This window comes from Lagenorhynchus albirostris, chromosome 20 (assembly GCF_949774975.1).
Source record: "Lagenorhynchus albirostris chromosome 20, mLagAlb1.1, whole genome shotgun sequence".
Lineage (NCBI taxonomy): Eukaryota > Metazoa > Chordata > Mammalia > Artiodactyla > Delphinidae > Lagenorhynchus > Lagenorhynchus albirostris.
In genome coordinates, this window is record NC_083114.1 from 48954732 (window position 1) to 48979152 (window position 24421).

The 24421-nt window shown below is 45.0% G+C and overlaps 1 protein-coding gene across 4 annotated transcripts in view; it reads right to left on the reverse strand.

The window, feature by feature from the left end:
• The window catches only part of RPTOR (regulatory associated protein of MTOR complex 1), a 347492-nt gene that overhangs the window by 91094 nt on the left and 231977 nt on the right, over positions 1-24421 (reverse strand). For all 4 annotated transcript variants that reach the window (XM_060133269.1, XM_060133267.1, XM_060133268.1 and 1 more), the window contains exons 8-9: positions 7177-7277; positions 6491-6635 (exon numbers count right to left, since the gene is read on the reverse strand). In XM_060133269.1, coding sequence (XP_059989252.1) covers positions 6491-6635; positions 7177-7277 — 246 coding nt within the window. The remainder of the gene's footprint in view (positions 1-6490; positions 6636-7176; positions 7278-24421) is intronic.

Consider the following 24421-nt stretch of genomic DNA (forward strand, 5'->3'; position numbering starts at 1 on the left):
CTCAAAGTGCGGGCAATAAATAGCTCCCATATGCTCAGTAAGTGCCCAGACTGCAGGCAAAATGGTTATTCTGCAGCATTGAGGGAGACACTTACTCTCTGTTAAGGCAGAAGTCAAGTCAGTTATTGCAATTAAGCTCTATAAAGATTCCTTGAACTTAATCAAATAAAAAGTTTTAACTTCAAGAGTTAGAAGAAAGTGTGTACCAGTTGGGGGGAGGTGATGTGGGCAGAGGGGGTCCAGGGCAGCTGGTGGTCTTGCTACAGCTGCTACACAGTGGGCACCCCGAAACTGCACCTTCTGTAAAGCTGGCTTCTGTGCCCTCTTTCAGAACCATCTCCTCAAAATCACGAGGCAAGAAGAATTCTAACCCATTAAAGACGTCCCTACTGGGGTGTCCTAGACAGAGTATCAGAGGAACTAGGCTGCCCTAGCGAGACCTACTGGGGCGGCCTCAGTCCTTTCCGAGGAGTGAAACAAAACCTGACGCAGCTGCAGCGGGGCCTGGGCGCAAATCTTGAGTGTGGCCCACTGGGCCTGCCGGCTCCCCAGGGCTGGCCCCCCACCTGGGTCCAATCACTCAGTGGGGTTGAGTCCCCACCAGCCGCACTCGTCTGTGCCAGAAAAGCAGCTCAGAGGAGACTGCTGGCTTGAAAGGAAGCCCCGGAGGAGGGATCCGCCTGTTGTCACCGGGACCAAGGCAGGGCCATGACTGGAGGGGCACAGCTGTCTAATTGAGAGGGGACAAGGGACTCCGTTCAAGGCACCGAGGAGGACAGGAGGAAAGCAGAGGACGTGGGAGAACACCTAAGATCTACTGGACACCGAGTGGCCAAACAGACTGCCAGCCAGCAGTGAGGCTGCGGCAAGCCCCAGGCTGAGGCCGGCAGAGAGCAGCAGGCTGGCACCGGGCTAGCCAGCCTCCCTCTGGGGCCTGTGGTCATTGATTCTCTACAAAAGGAAAGGGTCAGGTTGGGGACCTCAGAGTTCCCATCAAGCCCTAGATCACATGGCAGCCTTTTCAGCAGCACAACGGTACCCTCTGCTGAGCATTTACTCAAGTTGGTTAAAAGTGGCTACATTTTCTAGGGTAAAATCAAAACAAACTTGGAGTCTTAATTTGGGATTCTCACTAAGGGAAAGTGGGAAAGCAAGTCCTGTAAAACCTTGAGCCATGGCACCCAGGCGAGCATGGAACTTGGGAGGTGTCCGCGTTCACACTTCCCACAGCCCCTGTGACCAGCCGCACAGGCTGCGCCCCCAGGGAGGGAGGATCCCGGGCCTCCCCACCCCGAGGCGCAGACCAGCCGGGCTCTGAGCCGTGGGCTGCCGATGAATCACGGCCTGGAGAACGTGCCATCCAGGCAAGAGCTCGGGTTTTCAGGAAACGGGCCTAAGATGGCAGGCACCCAAGGAGTGGGCTGGGAGGACAGCCTTCCAAGAGCGCCCGGCTCCATCTGCACCGATCAGTCAGCCAGCCAGGCTCGCTCGATGGGAAGGAACGCACAGGTTATTACCATGGAGAAATGCAAGGTTTCAGGACCTGCTGAAATTGAAAGTGAAGGCAAACGGCTCCCTGGTGGCTTTGCATCAAAAATTAAACAGAAGCCGGGTGCTGAGCATTTCATCATTGGCACCCCTGCCTGAAGCAAAGTGTGAACGTGTATGACTTTGTGTTTTAACCTCAATTTTTGTTAGGCTTTGTTCCCTTCCTCCCCCTGCTGAAAATTCAACCTCTCCATCACCACCCAAGGAATATAGTAACTAGATGGCAAATTATTTATTCCAAATGCTCTTTCCGACTACCTTGGCTGTGCACTCCCTGGGGATGTACAAACTTTCGTCTATTTACAAGGAGGGAGAAAGAGCTATGGGCATTGTTGTTGAGTGTTTCAGCACCCGAAGGAGCTCTGCTGAAAGCCCACGGCAACGCTTCACTGGCAAGGAGCCCATGCGGCGCCTCAGACCTCAGGGGCAGCTGGCAAACCTGAGTGCAGGCGAGCATGACCTTCCAGGTTTCCGGGCCTCACATTCTCCTGCCTTTGCATCTGAGCCCACTGCCTGTTCCCTCCGCTCTCCCACCTCCCCTAAGGCCAGGACTTTGAGCAGGACACCTGCCACCCAGGACAGAGACCACATCCCCAGCCTCCCTAGACCAGGCACCACACACGGCTGCGGGGAAGAGCAGAGATCCGTGTCCCTCCTGTGAGCCACTCAGCCACACAGGAAAGAGGAACAAATCCCCATTTGTAAAGCCATTGGATCTGGTGTTACCAACTGATATTCCAACCACTACCTCTAACTACCCCCAGAGGAGGAGGGAAAACATATGGCAGTCTTTCCATCTTAACCAAGTCAGTGGCCCTCAATGTGGCTGCATGCCCTATACAGCTGCCTGACCCAGTGTTTACACCAAGTATTTCTGGTCTCTGACTTGGCATGAGACAATTCTGCATGATGTCATAAAGAAATAAACATTGTCACTCACCCTGAGTGGTTTTCTCCTCCCTAGATCTACAACATGGTAGCACGGTCCAATCAGAGGGCCATGTTAAATGTGGCAGCTGGACACAATACCAGGACCCCACATGGTCCGACCCTGAGTCTGTGTCTGCAGTGACACGAGGAGGATTGGGTGTGCAAGGGCGTGACGCCCACCTGGAAACGCACAATGTGTCCAGGCTGGGTCGCCAGTGCTTGATACTCAATAAATACTCAGGCATGATTTCATACCTTTTTAAAACGGCTTTTTATGTTCTTTACAAGGCCTCCCAATGCCCTGTGCATAGTGAGTATGCAACTACTTGTTAAATTAAATTATCCCTGCAACTGTTGTTTCAGTAACAATCCCATTTGGTTTGCTGTACGTTTGCTGTACAGTAACAAATATGGGACGAGTCTAATGCATGTGAATGATTTCCAACTCAGGATTTTAATGAGCTCTTTCTACAACATTTAAAAAATACCAAATGAGATCAAATGCAGGTACTAAACCTCAGGGAATTCTACTAGTTACATTTTTTTTAATGCAAAGAAGCACACAATGATTCTTCTGTCTCCAGCTTTGCATTTTTGACAAGGGAGACTTCAACCTGAATAACTTAATTTTAAAAAATAGCTTTTAGTGTTTCAAAGGCTTAAAACATCTGCACGTAGATTTTTAATTACAAAAGTAGTATCTACCAACTTTTTTTATTTATTTTTTTGCGGTACATGGGCCTCTCACTGTTGTGGTCTCTCCCGTTGCAGAGCACAGGCTCCGGACACACAGGCTCAGCGGCTATGGCTCACGGGCCCAGCCACTCCGCGGCATGTGGGATCTTCCTGAACCAGGGTGCGAACCCGTGTCCCCTGCATCGGCAGGCGGACTCTCAACCACTGCGCCACCAGGGAAGCCCTCTACCAACTTTTAAAAGGGAGCATTCTCATTCCAATCCTCCTATCCTGGTATTAGCACCATTAGCATCTTGTTATAATTTTATCCAGCCCTTTTCCCATGCATAATATAGAGGTAATTATACTGCTGATACAGTCTGGTGTTCTGTTTTTGTCATTTAACATATATTTTGTATAATAATAAATAATCTTCACAAAGTTTTAAGATGGCTTACATTTTTTCAAATATATGTATCTCAATTACATCCCCATTCTGTTAGGTACTGGGATTCTCCCCGGTTTCCCCTTTTATAGGTAATATTCTGACAAACGGCATTCTTTTTCAAAGCCTCTCTGACTGTCTCACCAGTCCCGTTCCTTGGTTCTTCCTCAGCAACCTGCTTAGTCCCTCTCCTGAGCTGGAATGGGTGGATGCAAAGTGGACAGGGCAGCAGGGGCTGGAGTGACGCGGGAGATGTCAGGGTCCAACAATGCCGGCTGGGAACGTGCTGGTCCAGGCTGGGTCAGGGGTCAGGCCGCCTCCCTGTCCAGGGTTGTGATCCCCAGAGCCCTCCCTCACAGCATCCTAATGCTGACCCCCACCTCTGAGTCCGCTTCCCACAGAACCCAACGTGCAACAACCAGGATTCGCCTAAAAGGGAGCGGAGAGGGTATCAGGCCACAGACAGTGACCTTTGCAGGATGGAGGACCATGCAGGCTGAGGGACTAGATTGTACTCAAGTCTTCAGGGTGCATATCAGCTGCAGAGGGGCCCTGGAATGCGCAGGGAGGTTGGAACCAGGGAAGTAGAAAGACCCCAAGGGTGCATGTATGACTGCTAGCAATTCCATGCGCCCCGGGATACCCGGGAGGCTTTCCACATGTTCATCTGGGCCTCTGTGGGTTGCTGTGTTAGCTCACGTTTCTCTGTACAACAAATAAATACAAATGAGGATTTGTTTTATGAGATTCATGGAGAGCTAAACTTGCAGGCAAGAGGGCCATATTCCTAGTTTTAGAGGAGGGCATGGAAAGGTATCAGTAACAGAGACGGGAGGGATTATGAGACACTGCTGTTAGACTTTGGACCTTATATTAAACAGCACTTATACAAATCCCAGAATTCAGAAATGTTCTAAGAGGCCAATACTAGAGAAGGATCTGTGGCATGATGAAGAGAGATAGGTGTGACTGTTCCGCACCAGCCATCTCTGCGTGCTTCCTCCCTGGGTCCCCTTCTCCTGCTGTCATCTTCCCTGTCTGTTCTGTCTGCTCTCTGCTCAGGCTGTGCTCCTTACTCTCTTCTCCGGGACAACACGTTGTTTTTTACTCTTTGCAGCTGAGCACATCTTAGAGGAGGCAGTTTTATATCCAGAGAAACATGCACAAGAAGGAAGACTGCCCCACGGACTTGTTGGTGGGGTGGGCAGATGGAGGGAAGGACTAAAAGCTGGCGCCTCGCGTCCACCCTGTATTTCTTCCTCCTGGGGGGAACTGCTTGGCCAGTGGCCCCAGTCACCCAGGAGGCCATTCACACTGGGCAGCTGGTGTGATGCCCATTTCCTGTGGCTTAACTAGTTTTCCATCCATGACTAGTCGCAGCACTGAACCTGTTCAGCTCTTTTTTCTTTCCTTTTTAATAATAAATGTTTTATAAAAACCTGGTGCAGAAAAAATAGAATTTAAGGCATCACTTTACTTAAAGGATAAGGCTGTTTTAGGATCTCCTTCTTCAGAAATGTGGGTTTTCTTTCTAATTACTTATCCTAAGCATTAGAGAGGCTTTTCAACCCCACCTCCCCAGTTCTAATCTTCATGGAGTGAAGGAAACTGCGTCTGCTGTCCTGCCAGTCTGTTCACACAGGATCTAAACTGCTGCACAGAGACTCTTCGTGCGGTCTACTCCTATTTCTCTGTTTCTCCAGTTTATTCCATAAGCTCTTCCAAAGGGTATGGATGAGGCATGTTTTAACTTGATTTCTGATTATAGTCTGGTGCTTGGCCAGCATAGTGCATCTTGATTTATCTCACAGATAAGAATGTTAACTCTTGATTTTCCTTGAGTGGATGAGAGCAGGTGAGTTTACCACCTCCTTCTTAGTTCTCTGGGTTTACAGAGTCGGGGGAAAGTGGTCATGCACATATTAAAAAAAAAAAAATCACTATTCTTTTTAAGTATTTTGTATTAGGATTTCTCTCTGGATGTGACTAAGACACATTTTCCTTTGTTACCGCCCCATTTTAGTACTTCCTCACATTCTGCTTGTGTCACAAAAGCAAGGAAACAGGAAGAAACCAAACACCTTCAGATATAATGTCTAGATTCAAAACAATTTCCATTATTATTGCTGTTATCATACTGTACTTACTACTAGCAGTAGTGTAAAGAGCAGTAATCCAGTTTTTTTTTTTTAATATTTATTTATCTATTTGGCCATGCCGGGTCTTAGTTTGGAATCTTCGTTGCAGCATGTGGGATCTTTAGTTACGGCATGTGGGCTCTTAGTTGCAGCATGCGGGATCTAGTTCCCTGACCAGGGATTGAACCCAGGCCCCCTGCATTGGAAGCATAGAGTCTTAACCATTGGACCACCAGGGAAGTCCCAGTAATCCAGTTTTGAAGGAAATGTATAATCAACATACAAAGTATCATAAAGATCACACTCGTGCGTGTGTGTGTGTGACAGCATGTGTATATGTGTGCAATAAGCATGCAAATTAAGTGGTCACGAACCCAACAGTTTTAATTCTCTGGAGCAATCTTGGATACACTTCATGAATTCAGCTGGCAGCTTCTTTCCTCAATACAAATCCCTACAGAGTCAGAAACTCACCCGCAGGCCCTCTCCGCCCCGAGCTATGAACTGCAGGGCCTCTGTAGGCACTGGTCCCGCTCAGCCCTGGATGACCCTTAGAGGCACCTGCACTTCTGCAGGGGACTTAGGCAGAGCTGAGGGTCGACCTTGTTAACTCGTGTACACCACTCAGGCCTCCACGTTTGGAGCCCCGTCTTCCTATTTTGTTCAAATAATTCCCTTACACTTGGACTATCACAGAAACGGGAAAACCATGCTCCTTAGAGAATCTGATGCTGGTCTGGGGAGAGACACTTACCACATGGCGTGCATGTACGTGGGGGGCAGGCGTGGGCTGCTGACGGGGGTGCAGTTATATGACCTCATGATCCTTTCCGCCAATAAAAAATTTCGAAACAGACTAGCCACCAATAGGTCCTGTCTGAAGAGCTTTTGGAAGAGATCTGAGGGCAGAGAAAAGATAAAAAGGTGACTTCATTGACTCACGTCCAGCATTTAAAGCCAAATATACAAATTTACTATCCTTCTACCAGAAGTTGCAACAAGCAGGTTGGAACTGACATGCACATTCTCCACTGGCAGCACCTACATGACACACGTAATGTGAACAAACAGCAGAACCCAACCAACTGGTCACAGAAAAACATAAACGTGTCTTATACTATAGTAGTAATTTGGGTTTTAAGAAATATGGATGGTGTGTGACTCTGAAGGCAGATGAGCCCTGAGTCTGCCCCGAAAACACTAAGGACCCGAGCAGATACCACTCTGAACTAGCCCTGCAGCACTGCTCTCGACCTGATGCGCGATTCACTTCATCCTCTCAGAACCTTTGGGGTCCCTGCCTTCTCCCGCCCACATCCTCAGGTTTCTTCACTGAGGGGAACTCAGTCCTCCCATTTGACTTCTCTCACATCCCAGCGCCAGAGTCTCCTGACTCCGGGGCAGCAGCCTTCCCACCAGTCCACAGCTGGGCAGCCTCACCCCGAGGAAGCACGTTCCATGCAATGGTGTCCGTGATGGCCGTGAAGATCCAGTTCAGCTCGCCCAGGGGGGTCCTCCTGTCGTTCAGCCGCCCGGGAATCCTAGGAAACACAAAACAGTCACGGAGACGGAAACAGGTGACAGAGGCAGGAGGAGGTGGGAAGAGAAGGGGTGAGGGGACGACGACGCGTCAGAAGGGGCTTGGGGGGCGACTTGGCCATGCCAGGAGGACCTCCTTGCCTTGCTGTGATCTTTGAGACTCCTGTACGTCTAACCTCACATCTTAAAACTCAGCCTCCACTTCACTTTCTTCCCTTCCCCATCTGCACAGGAGCAGCGGGTGGGCCCCTCTGGCACCCCCGTGACAGCAGGCACAGAGCTCTGCCGACCAGGCAGGCCCCCGGGGCCCTGGAGCCCCCCACAGCCTTGCTCTCAGCCTCCAAGTGGACGGGCCCCACACCCTAATCAAGACACTCCTGTCAGGCAGGACACGGGTCACCTCCCAGAAGCTGAGGGCAACGGGAAGACCTCTGTGGGCCCAGCTCTTCACCACACAATCATTCACCTGTTCAACATCAAAACAGACCTAGTCAGGCCTAGATTCCACCTCTTAAATTCACACGTAGTCCTGGGCGCAGCATCGCTGGACTGAAAATGCCAGCGGTGAGGATGTGAGAGGTGGGCCAGCAGCATCACAGGCCTCCCAGTGGGGCGTGTGAGGGGAGCTGGGCTTGCTTCCCCGCCCCCTGTGGGGAAATTCGAGCACAGGAAGAAAAAACACAACAGACAACTGGGCGACACTCTTTTGAGTGGTGCTCCATTTGTGGCCACTCACATACGACGCCTTTGGGTGTATCAGCTGGCACAATCCTTCTGGAAAGGACAGACACATGAAGGACAGAAAACATCTGTATCCTTTCCTCAGTTAAGTCTGCTCCCAAGAATCAATCTTGAACCAGAAACGAAGAATGTGGAAACAAGGTATGTTTTGCAGTGTTTTATTTATAACAGTGAAAAGTCAGAAACTACCTATGTGACCAATAATAGAGAAATGATTAATTATGGAACAACCACAATGAAATAACTACAAGCTATTAAACTGTTGTTTATGAGTATTTTAATGATATGGGGAAAAGACTGCTTTGTAACATTAAGTAAAGAAGTGGGACAAATATCGTGCCGTCATAATTACACAGAACACATACAAGGAGAGCCGATCAGGAGGAAAGCCCCGCAGTGAGGCAGTGGCGACACTCTCCTCGTCTTCACATCGGCACGCAGTCAGCATTGGATGCCACTCCTCTGCCCACTCACCTGCCTCTCGCCCTGACAGCTGGTGGTGACAGGACAGTGTTCTTGGAAGAAGGAGGGTCTGCTGAGGTCTATTTCCAAACCTGGACCAAGCGCATCATGGGTGTGTGCAGTGCCCCTTAAGTCAGGTGAAGCAACACAGCCCCAGCTGGCTCCTTGGGGTTTGACCCTTGGGAAAGGCCGCTGCGTCCCCAGCAGTGAGGAGCTGCCCTGCTGCCGGCACTGTGGCCGAGCCATCGGAGGGAACAGAGGCCACTCCTTGTCAGGTGGAGGTCAGTGTGCATTTAGGTGTGTTTTTTAAATCCTCATCTTGTGACAATCGCTGGCAGATAAATGCAAAACTAAGACTCCCACTATGATCTCCTGAAAATTCTACTGATGTCTTTCACTAAAGCTCATCATGAAACCACAAACCAAGCCATCTGCCCGACTGATTTCAGACAGACCTGGGAACCATTCAAAGTGATCAATCAACCAATCATTGCAAGACCCATCTGCATTCGGCAGCCTGGGATGACAAAGGTGGAAGTGAGTCCCACTTCCCTCCCTTTTCATGTCATTTAGAATTAAGTCACTTCAAAAAAAAATAAAGAAAGAAGTAAGTCACTTCAGAAACTACTTGTTTCCGTTTTCCTTTCTGTAATTGATCCTAAGGACGTCAAAACCCAACCCGCTCTGGAAGCTGTCTGGGTCAGCGATGCAGGGCCACGAAGAAAGGCACAGCACAGAGTGTCAAGCCCAGGACACATTTCATTACACAAGTTTCTTTCACCTACCCCTCCCCCCAATTTCATTAATAATCAAGGTGGTTCTTTTAAAATTTAAACCCACAGTGTTAATCAAGGACTAACTTTTATGTGAAAAGCACAAAAGGCTATAGTTTAGGAACAGATCATGGAACTGGGAGATGAGAAAAACGAACTCTAGTCCCAGCAGTGCATGTCTGGGTAACTTCTGGTGTCTTGTTTCTCTGCTCTGAGTCACCCAGGTTAACCTCATATGCAAAATGGAGATCAAAATAAAGTGGATAGCACTTCCAAAGGAGATGCAGCAGAGAGCCAGCAGACACTTCCTTGGAAAATGCATGCCACCTCCTCAAACTCCTCATCACCGCTGTCTGCCGTTGGATTTATTCTCACCTCCTCCGACATCTGGGTTCACCCACAGCTTCCAGCACTGCCCACTGTGTGGAGCCTGACTGCAGCAACGGCGACTCTGCTTCTGGATCTTACAAGATGACCCAACCTGCCTTCACCCCTTGCTTGCTGTCTTCACAGCTCAAATTTAACATGTCTAAAACCAAGCTCATCCTCATTACTGCCATCTTCTTCTCCCCTGTAGCATGTGTCCTCACTCCAAGAGTCCCCGTGGATTCTCTTCCATCAGAGCTCGAACCCTCAGAGACAGGGCCCACTCATCTCTTCCCCAAGTGTAGCTCGTGTTTCCTGCTTCTTGCAAGGCACCTCTTCCACTGCCTTTTGGTAACCACTCCCACTGCAAAGGTATCCTCAATGGCCTCCTTGATCCAATTCATACTAGGCCGGGTGACAGCCCCCGGTATACCTTTGTTCAAAAATCTACAGGGTTCTCTGCTTACTGCTGCAGTGGTTTCAAATAGTTCCCTCTATTTCAACAAAATCTCACTTGGAATAAAGGAAAGCAGAGTTCCTATGGCTGGAGGGGTGAGGGCTGGGAGCCACCAGCTTCCCAGTGGCCCACACCTCCCCAGATGGGCCACCGCGAGGCCTCCAAGGAGCAAGGGCGAAAACTCTGCCAATGGACTTAGGTAGAAAGTTTCCACTTGGCTTCAAAGCCATCACCTTGACACAATAAACTTTGAAACTAGTTCCCTCTGTTTGGGTCCATTACCTCGCAGTTGGACAAAAATATCAAACTCAGTCTCCTCTCATTTGCCCACTTGGAACAGCCTCCCACGTGTCTTGGGCTGGTTCTGGCTCAGTCTTCACAAGCGAAGCCCAACTTCCCTGTCCATGAAGATGTCTTGACCACAGCAGCCTTTGCTCAGGTCCTTTTCAACTGCATCTCACTTGGGATTTCTTTGGCAGCCCACCAATTGCTTACTTTTCTTTTTATTTATTCAGTGTTGCTCCATGCATGTTAATTATCTGTGTAACTAGGTAATAAATTCCTTGTAGGCAATGACTTACTTTCCTCGATGTAAATCAGTCTCTTCACAGATTCTGGCGGAGTGCTGAGCACATGCACGAGCTCACAGCCCACACATCTGACTCACGTTACTTCCCTACTTAAGAACATTTGCTCCCACTTGGCCAGCAGCTCCCTGAACCCCGTGTGGTGGAGTGACTGACATGGAGGGGCACCGCCCAGACCCCCCAAGAGGGACTGGCTGCTCAGCAGGAGGAGTATGTTCGGGTACACCGTCCAGCTGGGAGACGAGCCCGTCTCAGCTGTCAGGTTGGCCTCAGCTGATGATCCCCAGGGCAGAGGTGCAGGGCCTCCACAGGCGGCCCATGCTCTGCAGCTCAGCATCATGGCCGCTGCTTCTTCGCCTCCCTCCCGTGCTTCTCCCCAATACGCTTGTGTCCCTTGTCTCTGTGTCTGCCCCCATCAACCAGCCAGCACCGTGGTCTGGGGTAGGTGTCTCACCCTGCCTGTCCTCACCTCCATTCGTTACTTTGTGTCTCCCCAGCTTCCTCTCTCGCCAACACGCCGATGTCTAGCTACACAGAACTTGTCCTCCTCAAACAGCTCACATGCCTCCAGACCTGCGCAGACGCCCTCCTGCCTCCCTGGCCCAGTGGTCCCTCCAGGCTTTCAGGTTCTGCTCTGAGGCCCCCACAGAATTCCGCAGATGACAGCTGGTGCCCAGGCTACATCTCCCACTAGGCTCGGGGCTCTTGGATGGCAGGCCCACGTGCTTCCTCGTGCTAACCCAGTGTTCACACATAGCATCTAATGCATAACAGATACATATTTGATGAGTGAGTGGATGGATTCTAGCTGCATGATCACAGCTCTGTGTAAATAAAATGCTAAATGAAAAACTATGGTTTCCAAGAAAATGACACAAACTCACTAAAAATACTCAAGTGATAAGAAGATAACACAAATCATCCCAAATTTCACCATCTAAGAACCAGTAGAAACATTTTGGTGACCAATTCTCCAGATATCTCTTTATGTACAAAATCAAATAATTTTAAATGCACTGAAATAACCATATGAAAAGACATGCTACATTTTTGTTAAAAACATCCACAGGGCTTCCCTGGTGGTGCAGTGGTTGAGAATCCGCCTGCCAATTCAGGGGACACGGGTTCGAGCCCTGGTCTGGTAAGATCCCACATGCCGCAGAGCAACTGGGCCCGTGAGCCACAACTACAGAGCTTGCGCGTCTGGAGCCTGTGCTCCGCAACGAGAGGCCACGACAGTGAAGAGGCCCGCGCACCGTGATGAAGAGTGGCCCCCGCTCGCCACAACTAGAGAAAGCCCTTGCACAGAAATGAAGACCCAGCACAGCCAAAAATAAATAAATAAATATTTAAAAAAAACCATCCACCAATACACTTAGGAAAAAAGTCTGGGAAGGTCTGCACCAAAGTAGTAACAACGATTATCTTGGCATGGTAGAGATTATGGATGATTTTAATTCTTTTTGCTTATCTGTATTTAATAATATACATGCTGAAAACACACTACTTGCATAATAAAGAAAAATAAAACTTTTTTTTAATAAGAGGGAAGCCAAGCAAATTTACCCGAAAAGGGAAAACATTTGAAAATTTCATGTTTTATGAATTTACATTATCTCATATTCAGTTCAAATAAAGGAGGATGCACTTTTACTTTGTCTGCTTTAAATGGCTTTATGAAAATGATGGTGCAGAGAACTTTGGGCTAATTCATTTACTTAATGCAAATAATTCATTACTTAGAAATGCTCTGTGACTAAGAAAATGGGGAGGTGAACCCAGCAATTAAAAAAAAATTCATTCATTCATTCATTTATTTATATTTTAGCTGTGCCAGGTCTTAGTTGCAGCAAGCGGGATCTTTGTTGTGGCATGTGGGATCTTTTTTTAGTTGCTGCATGCGGACTCTTAGTTGCGGCATGCAAACTCTTAGTTGCGGCATGCCATGTGGGATCTAGTTCCCCAAAGAGGGATCGAACCCCAGGCCCCCTGCATTGGGAGCATGGAGTCTTACCCACTGGACCACCAGGGAAATCCTCAGCAATTTTTTAAAAAAATAATTCTTTTGAATATCCAGGTCTGTATGTACTGGTTAGATATTTGGTTAGACAAAGACAGATAACGAGATCAGGGTTCTCAACCTGTGGGGTAAGGGACAGTGCTCATGATGTCACCAAAAGGAGTCCCTGAATATGTATGCAGGTACATTTTCTCAATCAGTTAATGCTATACTGAAATCAGATGTGTGTGCGCGCAGACACACACAATCTCAATCATTCTAAAAATTCAGCTGAGTAGGAAAAGAAAACTACTTGACATAAATGAAGGTTGGGAACTTCTGCCCTAGATAGTACATTTTGGGACATATTTCTTCATATGCTGACATTCTGCTGAACCGGACCAAGCCACATCTCTGTAAGACTTCTTTCTAATGTCTCTTTATTTAAAATTGTGTACAATTCAACACTAATATTATCTGTATTTCCTATTACACAATGGCTTTTTTCTAGCCATTCACAGATTTCAAGTGATGATCATCCAAGTCCATTTCAGTGTGTATGGAACCTGCAGTTTATAAAGTGTGATATGGTTTGTTTGCAGCCTGAATGGTTTGCAGTTTTACAGAGGAGTCCCCCTTTAACTGGACTGCAGGACTACGTCTGAGTAGTCAGGAGGAAGAAAATGAGAAACACGCAGTGAGAAAGCCTGGTTGGAAATGTAGCCACACTTGTTTAAATGCAGAAAGCCTGTGGATGATGCACTCAGCTCTCAACACTCACCCAGAGACACTCAACTGTGCAGCCACTGGGATGCTATCTTAGTGCTGAGTCAGCCAGGCCCTAAATTACATCTGCAAAGCCTGGGGTGCACGGTTCAATTACTCTCTTAGGGTTTAGAAGACCTCCTGGCAATGGCAGGTGAGGTGACTCAGACCATTCTCCCACTGAGAACAACCAGAAAGGCTGTGTGTGTGTGTGTGTGTGTGTGTGTGTGTGTGTGTGTGTGTGTGTGTGTGTGTGTGTGTGTGTGTGTGTGTGTGTGTGTGTGTGTGTCTTTTTGAAGGCAACGGAAGGCTGGCAAGGTTGTGGGGAATCGTGGGGCCAAAACCTGAGAAAGAAAAGCCCCAGGCTTGAGCCGGCACCTGGGGCTCCATTTGTCCCAGAGGTACCTGGCAACTCTGAGAGGCAGAGAGCCTAAGCTGAGCTTGGTGGACTCACAGGCTGGAGAACAAAAACTGAGGGCCCACCAAGGAGATGGAGCTCAGGTAAAACCCCCAGTCTTGGAGCTGGGTGCAAAGGATGAACTAGAAATAACACAAACCTCACAGCCTCAAATCATCCCAGATTTCTGTACAATTTCCATTTTCAATTTGCAACATTCAGTAAAAAATAACCAAGCATTTATAATAAATATAAATGGAATATAATCGATAATTTTGAATCACTACATTGTACACCTGAAAATAATATAATATTGTAAATCAACTATATCTCAAAAAAACTCCAAACAAAAAAACAAACAAAACACCCCCAGGCATTTCTAGGTTTAAAACCAAGAAAAACAACTGACAAGAGAAAGAGATGGACAGAGGATTCAGATAATGGCAATATCAGACACCAACTTCAAAATAATTTTACTTAATATGTTCGTGGAGTTAATGCACAGGATGAAAAACTCTGGTAGAGAACTGGAAACTATAAAATAAACTCTGGAAATCCGGGAACCTCAAGAACTTAACAATACACTATATTAAATTTAAAAACTCAATAGATGGGCTGAACAGCAGATCAGACAACATTGAAGACAGAAATGGAAGACAGGTCAGAAAAAAAATACTCAAAATTAAGCAAAAGAGACAAGAGATTGGGACATAAGAAAAAAAATACAATAAGAAAGAGTGGATATTGTGAAAAGACCTAACATGCACATACTGGCATCCCCAAAAGAGAAAATGGAATAGAAGCAATATTCAAAAACACAATGGCTCAGGGACTTCCCTGGTAGTCCAGTGGCTGGGCTCCACACTCCCAATGCAGGGGGCCTGGGTTCGATCCCTGGTTGGGGAACAAGATCCTGCATGCATGCCGCAACTAAAAGTCCCCATGACGCAACTAGGAGTCCACATGCCGCAACTAAAGATCCTGCATGCCGCAACGAAGATCCCGCAAGCCTCAACTAAGCCCTGGCACAGCCTAAATAAATAAATAAATATTTAAATAAATAAAAGAAAAGCATTTAAATAATGCAAGAAAAGAGTCACTCTTTAAAAAAAAATACAATGGCTCAGAATTTTCTACAACTGATGAAAGACATCAAGGCACAGTGTCTTAGTGAGCTCAGGCTGTCGTAACAAAATACCATAGACTGGGTGGCTTAACCAACTGAAATTTATTTCCTCACAGTTCTGGAGACTACAAGTCCAAGATCAGGGTGCCAGCATGGTCAGGTTCTGGTGAGGACGCTCTTCCTGGGGGCCATAATTCAGTCTATAGCATTCAGGTTGAAGAAATGCCATAGTCATAAATCAGGACAAACACAAATAATGCCCACATAGGTACATCAAAATAAAACCGCCAAAATCCAAGACAAAGAGAACTTCCTAAAAACAGAGGAAAAAATGCATATAGCTTTCAAGGGAACATGTATTAGTAAGGGTCTCGTCAGGAGACAAAAACCATACCAGTAAATTAAGCAGAGATATTAAGCAGTATATTAAGCATTTAATATTAACTGCTTTAACTAAAATATGGAGATTAACTAACTACTAAGAAGGACAAAAAGAACTCTAAAAAAGACAGGATTGGTATCTGTAGGGAGCAGCTACTACCTCTTCAGCTCAGGGAGTACACCCAAAGAAGGAGGAAATTTGGAAGAGGCCCCACCCAAGGCTACGACTTAGATCTTGCTGGAGAGGGTGTCGCTGCACCCCACTGGATTATAGAGAAAATCATTATCCCTCAGAATACAGGTGCATAAATCTTTAATAAAACATTAGTAAGTCAAATCCAGCAGTATATCAAAGGGTAATACACCATGATCAAATGAGGTTTATCACAGGAATGCAAGGTTTGTTTAAATTAACATTTGAACATCAATAATGTAATGAAACTATTAACAGAACAAAGGAGAATAAATTATTATCTTAATAGATGTAGAAAAAGCATTTGATAAATTTCAACAGCTGTTCATGATAAAAACTCTCAGGAAACTACTATATACAGAAGACAACTTCCTCAACCTGATAAAGGATATCTATGAAAAATTCACAGCTCACATTACCCTTAGTGATATAAGATAAAATGTTTTCCCCTAACTGATCCTTAATTAGGATCACAGCTTGGAGGCTCAGTTTCATCACTTCTATTTAACTTTGTAGTGGAGGCATTAGCCAGTGCAATAAAGTAAGAAAAAGGAATTAAAGACATAAAGATATGAAAGGAAGAAGTAAAATTGTATTTCTTTGCAGATGACACAATTACATACATAGAAGATCTTAAGGCATCTATAAAACAGGTATCAGAACTAATTAGTGAGTTTAGCATAGTTAGAAAAATGAGGCTAGTATACAAAAATCAAATGCACTTCTACATGCTATCATTGAACAATTTAAAAACTGAAATTAATTTAACAAACTATTTGCAAAATATACACAGCTCAAACTACAAAGCATCAAGACAACTAAGTCAGTATGTGATAATGATCATGGTAGATGAACCCACTTAGTGCTACAGAAACACCACGAATAAACATCTAAATTAGATTGAGGACTCCAAGAACTAGAAAAGGGTAGAAGGGAATATACCACAGTTAAAAACACAAGTTTGCAGCTATAAAGTTTGGGTTTGGTTCTTGAACTTTTACTTACTATTGTATGACTCTACTTCTTTTATGCTCCATCCCTTGAAAATGCCAATAAGGACCCACTTTTTTTTTTTTTTTTTTTGTGGTATGCGGGCCTCTCACTGCTGTGGCATCTCCCGTTGTGGAGCACAGACTCCGGACGTGCAGGCTCAGCGGCCATGGCTCACGGGCCCAGGCGCTCCGCGGCATGTGGGATCTTCCTGGACTGGGGCACGAACCCGTGTCCCCTGCATCGGCAGGCAGACTCTCAACCACTGCGCCATCAGGGAAGCCCAGGACCCACTTTTTTGGATTAAGTTAAATGAGATGATGTATGTGAAGCACAATGGCTGATATATAGTAGGTACTCAGGTAGATGCACATACAGCTCTAATAATAAACTGACTCTCAAGGAAGGTCCCTTGTCAGGGAACTAAGATCCCACAAGCTGTGCAGTGAGGCCAAAGAAAAAAAGAAAAGAAAGAACTGTTGGGAGGATACCCAGTGAACTACAACAAGAGTGTTCAGTAATGATGGTGATACAGGTGAAATGCCTCAATGTCCAGCAGATGCCTGCAGCTCTGTCACTTCTCTGCGGTACTTAAAATTCCAGAAACTAAATACAACAGTCAGCAACAAAAGAGGAAGATCTGGTCCAGCATCACTACATGATGGGGGTTAATGTCCTCCTGGGCATGTGACATGCACTGTTGACTGAAAGCTTCTCTCTGGACACCCAATCCTGATCTCACTGACCAGACCTCTGACCAGAACTAGGCAGAGGCCTGAGGATCTCTCCTGCTCTCACACAGTGACCTCGAAGCACCTGTCTCTGACTTCCTCGTTGTAAGATGTATCCCCTCGGAATCCCCTTGAACAGCTCTGACCACTCCCCTCAACAGAGAACTTCACTTTATACTGCATTTGTCACAGTCAGAGATGTTTGATGCCATTTGATGAATTCATGGGATTAAAATTAAAAGTAAACAACAACAACAAACTACAAAGTATTGCTGCAGTAAATTTTTAAAAGACTTAACTGGGGAGACACACCACGCTAATGGATCAGAAGACTCAGTATTGTTAAGACGAGAATTCTCCTCAAATTGGTCTACACATGCAACGCAATCACAGTACAAATCCCAGCAGGCTTGTTAGAAACTGATGAGCTGATTCTAAAATTGACATGGAAATGCAAGGAGCTAGAACAGCCAAAACCATTTTGAAAGGGAACAGATTTCCAGTGAAGCTACAATGATCAAGATAGTGTGGTTCTGGCATAAGGACAGACATAGAGATCTATGTCATAGGACAAAGCAAAAGGACTACACAATTATATTCAAATGATTTCTGTCAAAGGTACCAAAGTAGTTTAATGGGAAAAAGACTTTATTTCCATGATGGTGTGGGAACAAATGTACATCCATACAGAAAAAACTGACCCTTGACTCACTGCACGTCACGTATAAAAGTTAACTTGAAGCAGATCATAAACTTAAACATAAAAGTTAAAACCATAACAGTTTTAGGAGAAAATCTTCACTACCCTGGGGTACACAAAGATTTCTTAGGTGGGACACAAAAGTATAAAGCATAAAAGAAAAAACTATTAGGTCAGATTTTATCCAAATGAAAAACTCCTGGTCTTTAGGAGATTGCTGTGAAAATGAAAACAAAAGTCAGACTGACCAAAAATACTCACAAGATGTAGATCTGACAATGACTTATATCCAAAATATGTAAAGGACTCTTGAAGACAAACAACACAATTAAAAAGTTGGCAAGAGACATGAATATACATTTTATTAAAGAATATAAATTAATGGCCAATAGCACACGAAGAGCCACTTAGCACCATTAGTCACTAGGCAAATGCAAGTTAAAGCCACAGGACACAGCATCACACACCCATTAGACAGCTAAGATTAAAGAGACTAAGAACACCAAGTATCAACGTGGATGCAGAACCTCTGACCACTCACACATGACTGGGGCGAATGCTGAGCTGGGAAGTTTCTGATAAAGTTAAACATACACCTGCCATACCACCCAGCCATTCCATTCTTCAGACACAAAAGAATACAGTATCATCTTCTATTTATCTGAAGCTCTAGAAAAGATAAATCTAATGTATGAGAAAAAGCAGACCAATGGTTGTTTGGGCCTGGGGGCTAGGATGGGGGATTAACTGGGATGAGGTACAAGGGAACTTTTAGGACATATTTTGAGTGTGATGGTGGTCCCATGGGTGTATAAAGCTGCCAAGACTCATCAAACTATATACTTAAAGTGAGGTCATTTTATTGAATGCAAGCTACACTTCAACAATGCCAATTTAAAAATGTAAAAACAGGGGCTTCCCTGGTGGCGCAGTGGTTAAGAATCTGCCTGCCAATGCTGGGGACATGGGTTTGAGCCCTGGTCTGGGAAGATCCCACATGCCGCGGAGCAACTAAGCCTGTGAGCCACAACTACTGAGACTGCGAGCCACAACTACTGAGCCTGCACTCTAGAGCGTGCAAGCCACAACTACCGAGCTTGCGCATCACAACTACTGAAGCCCACGCACCTAGAACCTGTGCTGCACAACAAGAGATGCCACCGCAATGAGAAGCCCGCACACTGCAACAAAGAGTAGCCCCCACTCGCCACAACTAGAGAAAGCCTGCGCGCAGCAGCAAAGACCCAACGCAGCCAAAAATAAATAAATAATTTTTTTAAAAAGTAAAAACAAATGAAGGTGAAATTACAGCGTTTTCAAACAATAAAAATATAACTTTTCACTGGCAAACCTGCACTAAATGAAATAAAGAAAAAAAATGATCTCAGATGGAAGCTCTGAGGTGCAGGAAGGAATGAAAGACAATAGAAGATGTAAATACGTGGGTAAAAGTAAGTATTAACTCTGTAGAATATTAATAATGTTTATGGAAATGATAATATATGGAGAGTTAAAATATATGACAGTAATTGTATACAACTAAGGAAGTGAGTAAACGAAGTTAATTGTTCTAAGGTCCTTGCATCACCTGGAAAGTGGTAAAAGTACTAATTTATATTAGACTTTAGTAAGTCAGGGGTTGCTAAAACTATGGCCCTCGGGCCAAATCCAGCCAGCAGCCTATTTTTTGTATGGCCTGAAAGCTAATAACAAGCCTTATAATTTTAAAGGGCTGTAACAGAAGATAAAGAAGAATAAACAACAGAGACTTTATGTGGCTCACAGAGGCTTAAGTGTTCACTGCCTGGCCTTTAACAGAAAGCACAAGGAGACCATGGCTCTGGGTAGCCACTCGAGTGTAGGAAAAGAACACATAGTTAACAAGCCAAAAGAAGGGGAGGAAGGGTAGTAAAACTGTTAATCAATCCAAAATATGGCAATGCAGGAGAAAAAAAGGAAGGTGTAAAAAAGAAATGGGGGACAAAACAAAAAAGAAACAGGGTGGCAGATTTAAACTCAAATATGTCAATTATTATATCAACTATAAAAAAACTTGATACTTCAATTAAAGTCACCAGTTTTGGGGACGTCCCTGGTGGCTCAGTGGTTAAGAATCCACCTGACAATTCAGGGGACACGGGTTCGAGCCCTGGTCCGGGAAGATCTCACATGCCGTGTAGTAACTAAGCCCATGCGCCACAACTACTGAGCCTGTGCTCTAGAGCCTGTGTGCCACAACTACTGAGCCCAAATGCCACAACTACTGAAGCCTGCGTGCATAGAGCCCGTGCTCTGTAACAAGAAAAGCCACCGCAATGAGAAGCCCGCGCACCGCAACGAAGAGTAGCCCCCGCTAGCTGCAACTAGAGGAAGCCCTTGTGCATCAACAAAGACCCAACACAGCCAAAAATAAATAAATAAATTTATAAAAAATAAAATAAAAAATTTTTAGTCTGGATTTATAAACAGAACAAAAGTCAACTACATCCTGCTAAAAACAGATACACTTTAAATATATAAAGCTATAGAAATATATATAAAGATACCTGCTTAAATATATATAAAATTATTTATATATCATACATAAAATTATGTACACACACATTATGTGTATACATATGAAAAGACACACTCTACAAACACTAACCAAATGATAGCTGTATGGGTACACTACTATCCTACAAAGTGGACTCTATGGCAAAGGCATTACCAGAGATGAAGAGTGACATTTCTTGGTGACAAAAGGTTCAATTCATTCTACCAGGAAGGGGAAATCAGTCATGGCTAATGTGTCCTTCTGCAGTTCTGAAGGACAAAGCATGTGGTCAAAATGGGAATGGGCTTTTAATTTAAAGTAAAATGACAATAAATTTTCAAAATTACTTCTTGAACAATAAGAGAAGAGGAAGTTGAGGTATATGTATCAGCAATCATTTAATTAAAAATGTGGCAGGTTATAGGAAACCATAACATGGCATTAGGCTGAGGGCACAACAGGCATTCAGGATGCTGGAAGAAATTTTCACATACTGAGGTATGGGTAAGTCATTCTGGCTTATACATGATTTGGCCTGAAGTTTATGTTAACTAGAACAGCCTGTCTTATGGCCTGTTTATCATACATTGTACAACTGCTTTAACCACTAAAGAAAAGAATGCAATATCCAGGGAATTCCCTAGGGGTCCAGTGGTTAGGCCTTGGCACTTTCATTGCTGGGGCCCCAGGTTCAAGCCCTGCTCGGGGAACTAAGATTCTGTAAGCTATGTGGCACGGCCAAAAAAAAAAAAAAAAAAAAAAAATGCAGAGTATCCAGAAGAATGTCCACTTGAAAACAGGGATAAATGCCTCCCTTCCTATGACACCCATGCTAGTTCTCCTTCAAAGATAAGTTCCCTTCTCAGATGCCAAGGTCATGCTGATTTGCAGTGTAGCTGTTAATCTGTCTCTTTTGAAACCTTGAAGGGATGTACCTCTGTCATGTTTGGTATATATTCTTTGTTCTGACAGGATATAAAACTGTGCTAAAAACCATGCTTCTCTAGAGCAGCTCCTCAGAGCTACTGAGAGGCTGTCCTGGACTATAGCCCTCAGTTTGGCTCAAATAAAACTCTCTTCTATCCCTTATTATAGATTGCTTATTGATTATTTGCGTCAACAGGGACTACCAATAGGAAAAGATGAGCTACATATTAAGAGCACTGACAACTCGAGGTTGGACCATTAGGGAGCCAGTATGTCCAGGTCCTTAGGGAACATAAGAGGCTTTCAGACTTTTTTGATCACAACTCCTAGTAAGGAATGCGTTTTGCATGGTGACCTGATAATACACAATCATACGTAAATATACACATTCAAACAATAGGGCCAGAGAGCATTCATGTTGCTAGAAAAACAAGGATATTTTCTAACCTTTTCTCTTTTTTTTTAATGCAAGGCTGTGACCCACCAAACTGATTTTACAGTTACTAATAAACTATGACCTGCAGTTTAAAAAAATGTTGACTTAAATGAAGCTCTTGTTAATTTCTCCTGGAAGATATTGGCTATCAAAATAGTTTGATGGTGAACAAAGCACCTGAGAGATGTGAGAGATTAGAAAATTACATAATTCTACCTCTGAATAAGCTGACTGATATTTTTCAAAAGCCACACAGGAAGCTTGTTTCCTAATGATTTTTAAAAAATCTGTACTGAGCCTTTATTTTATTTTATTTATTTTTTAAAATTTTTTTTTACATGGGCCTCTCACTGTTGTGGCCTCTCCTGTTGCAGAGCACAGGCTCCGGATGTACTGAGCCTTTAAATCGAATGGTTTATGTGTGCAGCACTGCTGTTCTTCACATCCCTTTCCTTCTGCCTTTAACAGCTCCCACAGAACAGAAGTCTGCCAATCTTTACTTGTGAAGCAAATGTAAAAAAATGTATCTTAAAATCCTGGGGGCAAAGGAGTGATGATTTCCAAGGCTCAGTGGTGAGCAGGAGTTAAAACAACACTGAAGATAATCTCCCTTTTACTGAATTTATTACAGAATGATAAACTATTGTCCATTCCCGGAGCCAGCCAACAACAGCACCAGTACTGGCACGAGTCCCTCTGGAGACTGAGAACAAAAACCAGAGAGACACGGGGTCAAAGAGAGGGAAGGAGCAGTTTCCCACATGCTTATTCAACATGTTTACCACACAATGAAAATAGGTTCTTTTCTATTAAATAGTACAGAAATAAATCTGAACCTAAGATTATTTTTTAAGCATTCCCTGAAAAAACCTGATTTTCTTTGGCCTTCCTGGTGTCAAGGCTGATCTTCAGACAGACCCTTTACTGAGAGCTACAGGCCCAGGAGCCAAGCAGAAGTCTCCTCCAAGCAGAGTTATCTGAAAAGCTGCTAAAAAGCCTGTAACATTCGGAAAAGGCAGCTTCTAAAATGAGGGGAAGAGGTGAAATCCAGACGAGCAAGGAGCACTTCCCTCCTGAGATGCTCCCCTACCTTCAGGCTGTGCTCTCCAGGCGTCCCCCCTTGAATGTACTGAAGCACCCTCACAGGGAGCTTCTCTGTAAAGAAGGTGGGAGGAGGGGAGGGTGAGGGTGGGGCTGGTGGAGGGCGGAGCTGGCCTGCTCAGCAGCAGACTTGGATGTAATGCCTCCAAGTGTTTCATAGAGACTGATCCTAACTCCACACCTCGTGCAGAGTAGGACTGCCGGCAGCCTTGCTGGAAATTCTGTCTCTTCCTGTCAATTTGTTAAAACACCACAGAAACAATAGTTTCCAAATACAATCAGGTTGTGTTTGCTGTTCTTGATCTTCCGGGATAATTTTCCTCTGAGGTTTTCCTGGCAGGGCTGCATTAAACAGACATGAGTGCTCCTCTTCCTCCCAGGTACCTGGTGCCCCGGAGACCAGACACCTAGACTCATGAAACTCATGCCACCTCCCTTGTAAGACCTTTCCTGATATGTCCCCAACCAAAATGAACCCTTCCTCCCTCTCAACATCCACACATGAACTTGCAGGATGTTAAGGGATCCTTCAGTTTACTCGCAGCATGGAGATAAGGGGGTGGAATCAGAGAGGCCTGCGTGTGAACCCTCCAGGCTCTGCCACTTCTCACTGTGTGACTCTGGGCACGTTACCTAACCTCTCTGCGACTCAGTCACATCATCTGTACCACCCAGCCCCACAGGAACTAGAAAAGTGGAATAAGTTAACACCTAACAAGTTCGCACAAAACCTGGTACATCGTAAGGGCTCAGAATTTATAGCTGCTTCTATTTATTTGCTACAAAACCCCCACAAGTTCTAAAACAAATCAAATCAGAAATTTTGGAAGTGCACAAATAAACTCAACCCCTAAGTTTAATATAACAAACATGATAATTTTATGAGCAACCTAAGTTACATGTAGCACATTTTCACTTTTGTAACTTGTAAAGAGCCTTTGGGAAAATAATCCCAAATTATATATCTGAGAAGAACTCATATCCAAGATATATAAAGACCTCTTACAATTCAATAATCAGAAGACAGGGCTTCCCTGGTGGCGCAGTGGTTGAGAGTCCGCCTGCTGATGCAGGGGACACTGGTTCGTGCCCCGGTCCGGGACGATCCCACATGCCGCGAAGCGGCTAGGCCCGTGAGCCATGGCCGCTGAGCCTGCGCATCCGGAGCCTGTGCTCCGCAACCGGAGAGGCCACAACATTGAGAGGTCTGTGTACCGCAAAAAAAAAAAAAAAAAAAAAGAAAAAAAAGACAAACCCCTCAAATGTCCTAATTGAATATATAAGTGATACTACAAAACCCACTTTATTTTCAAAATGTCATGTTTTCTGCATTGACCCAACAATGAGGCAGGCGGGAGAGAATCGTTTGTTGTTGAGCTACTTAATTTTGCTACACTAAAATTCTACTTTTTTTTTTTTTTCTTTTTTCTGGCTGTGCCATACAGCTTGCAGGATATTAGTTCCTGGGATTTCCCCAA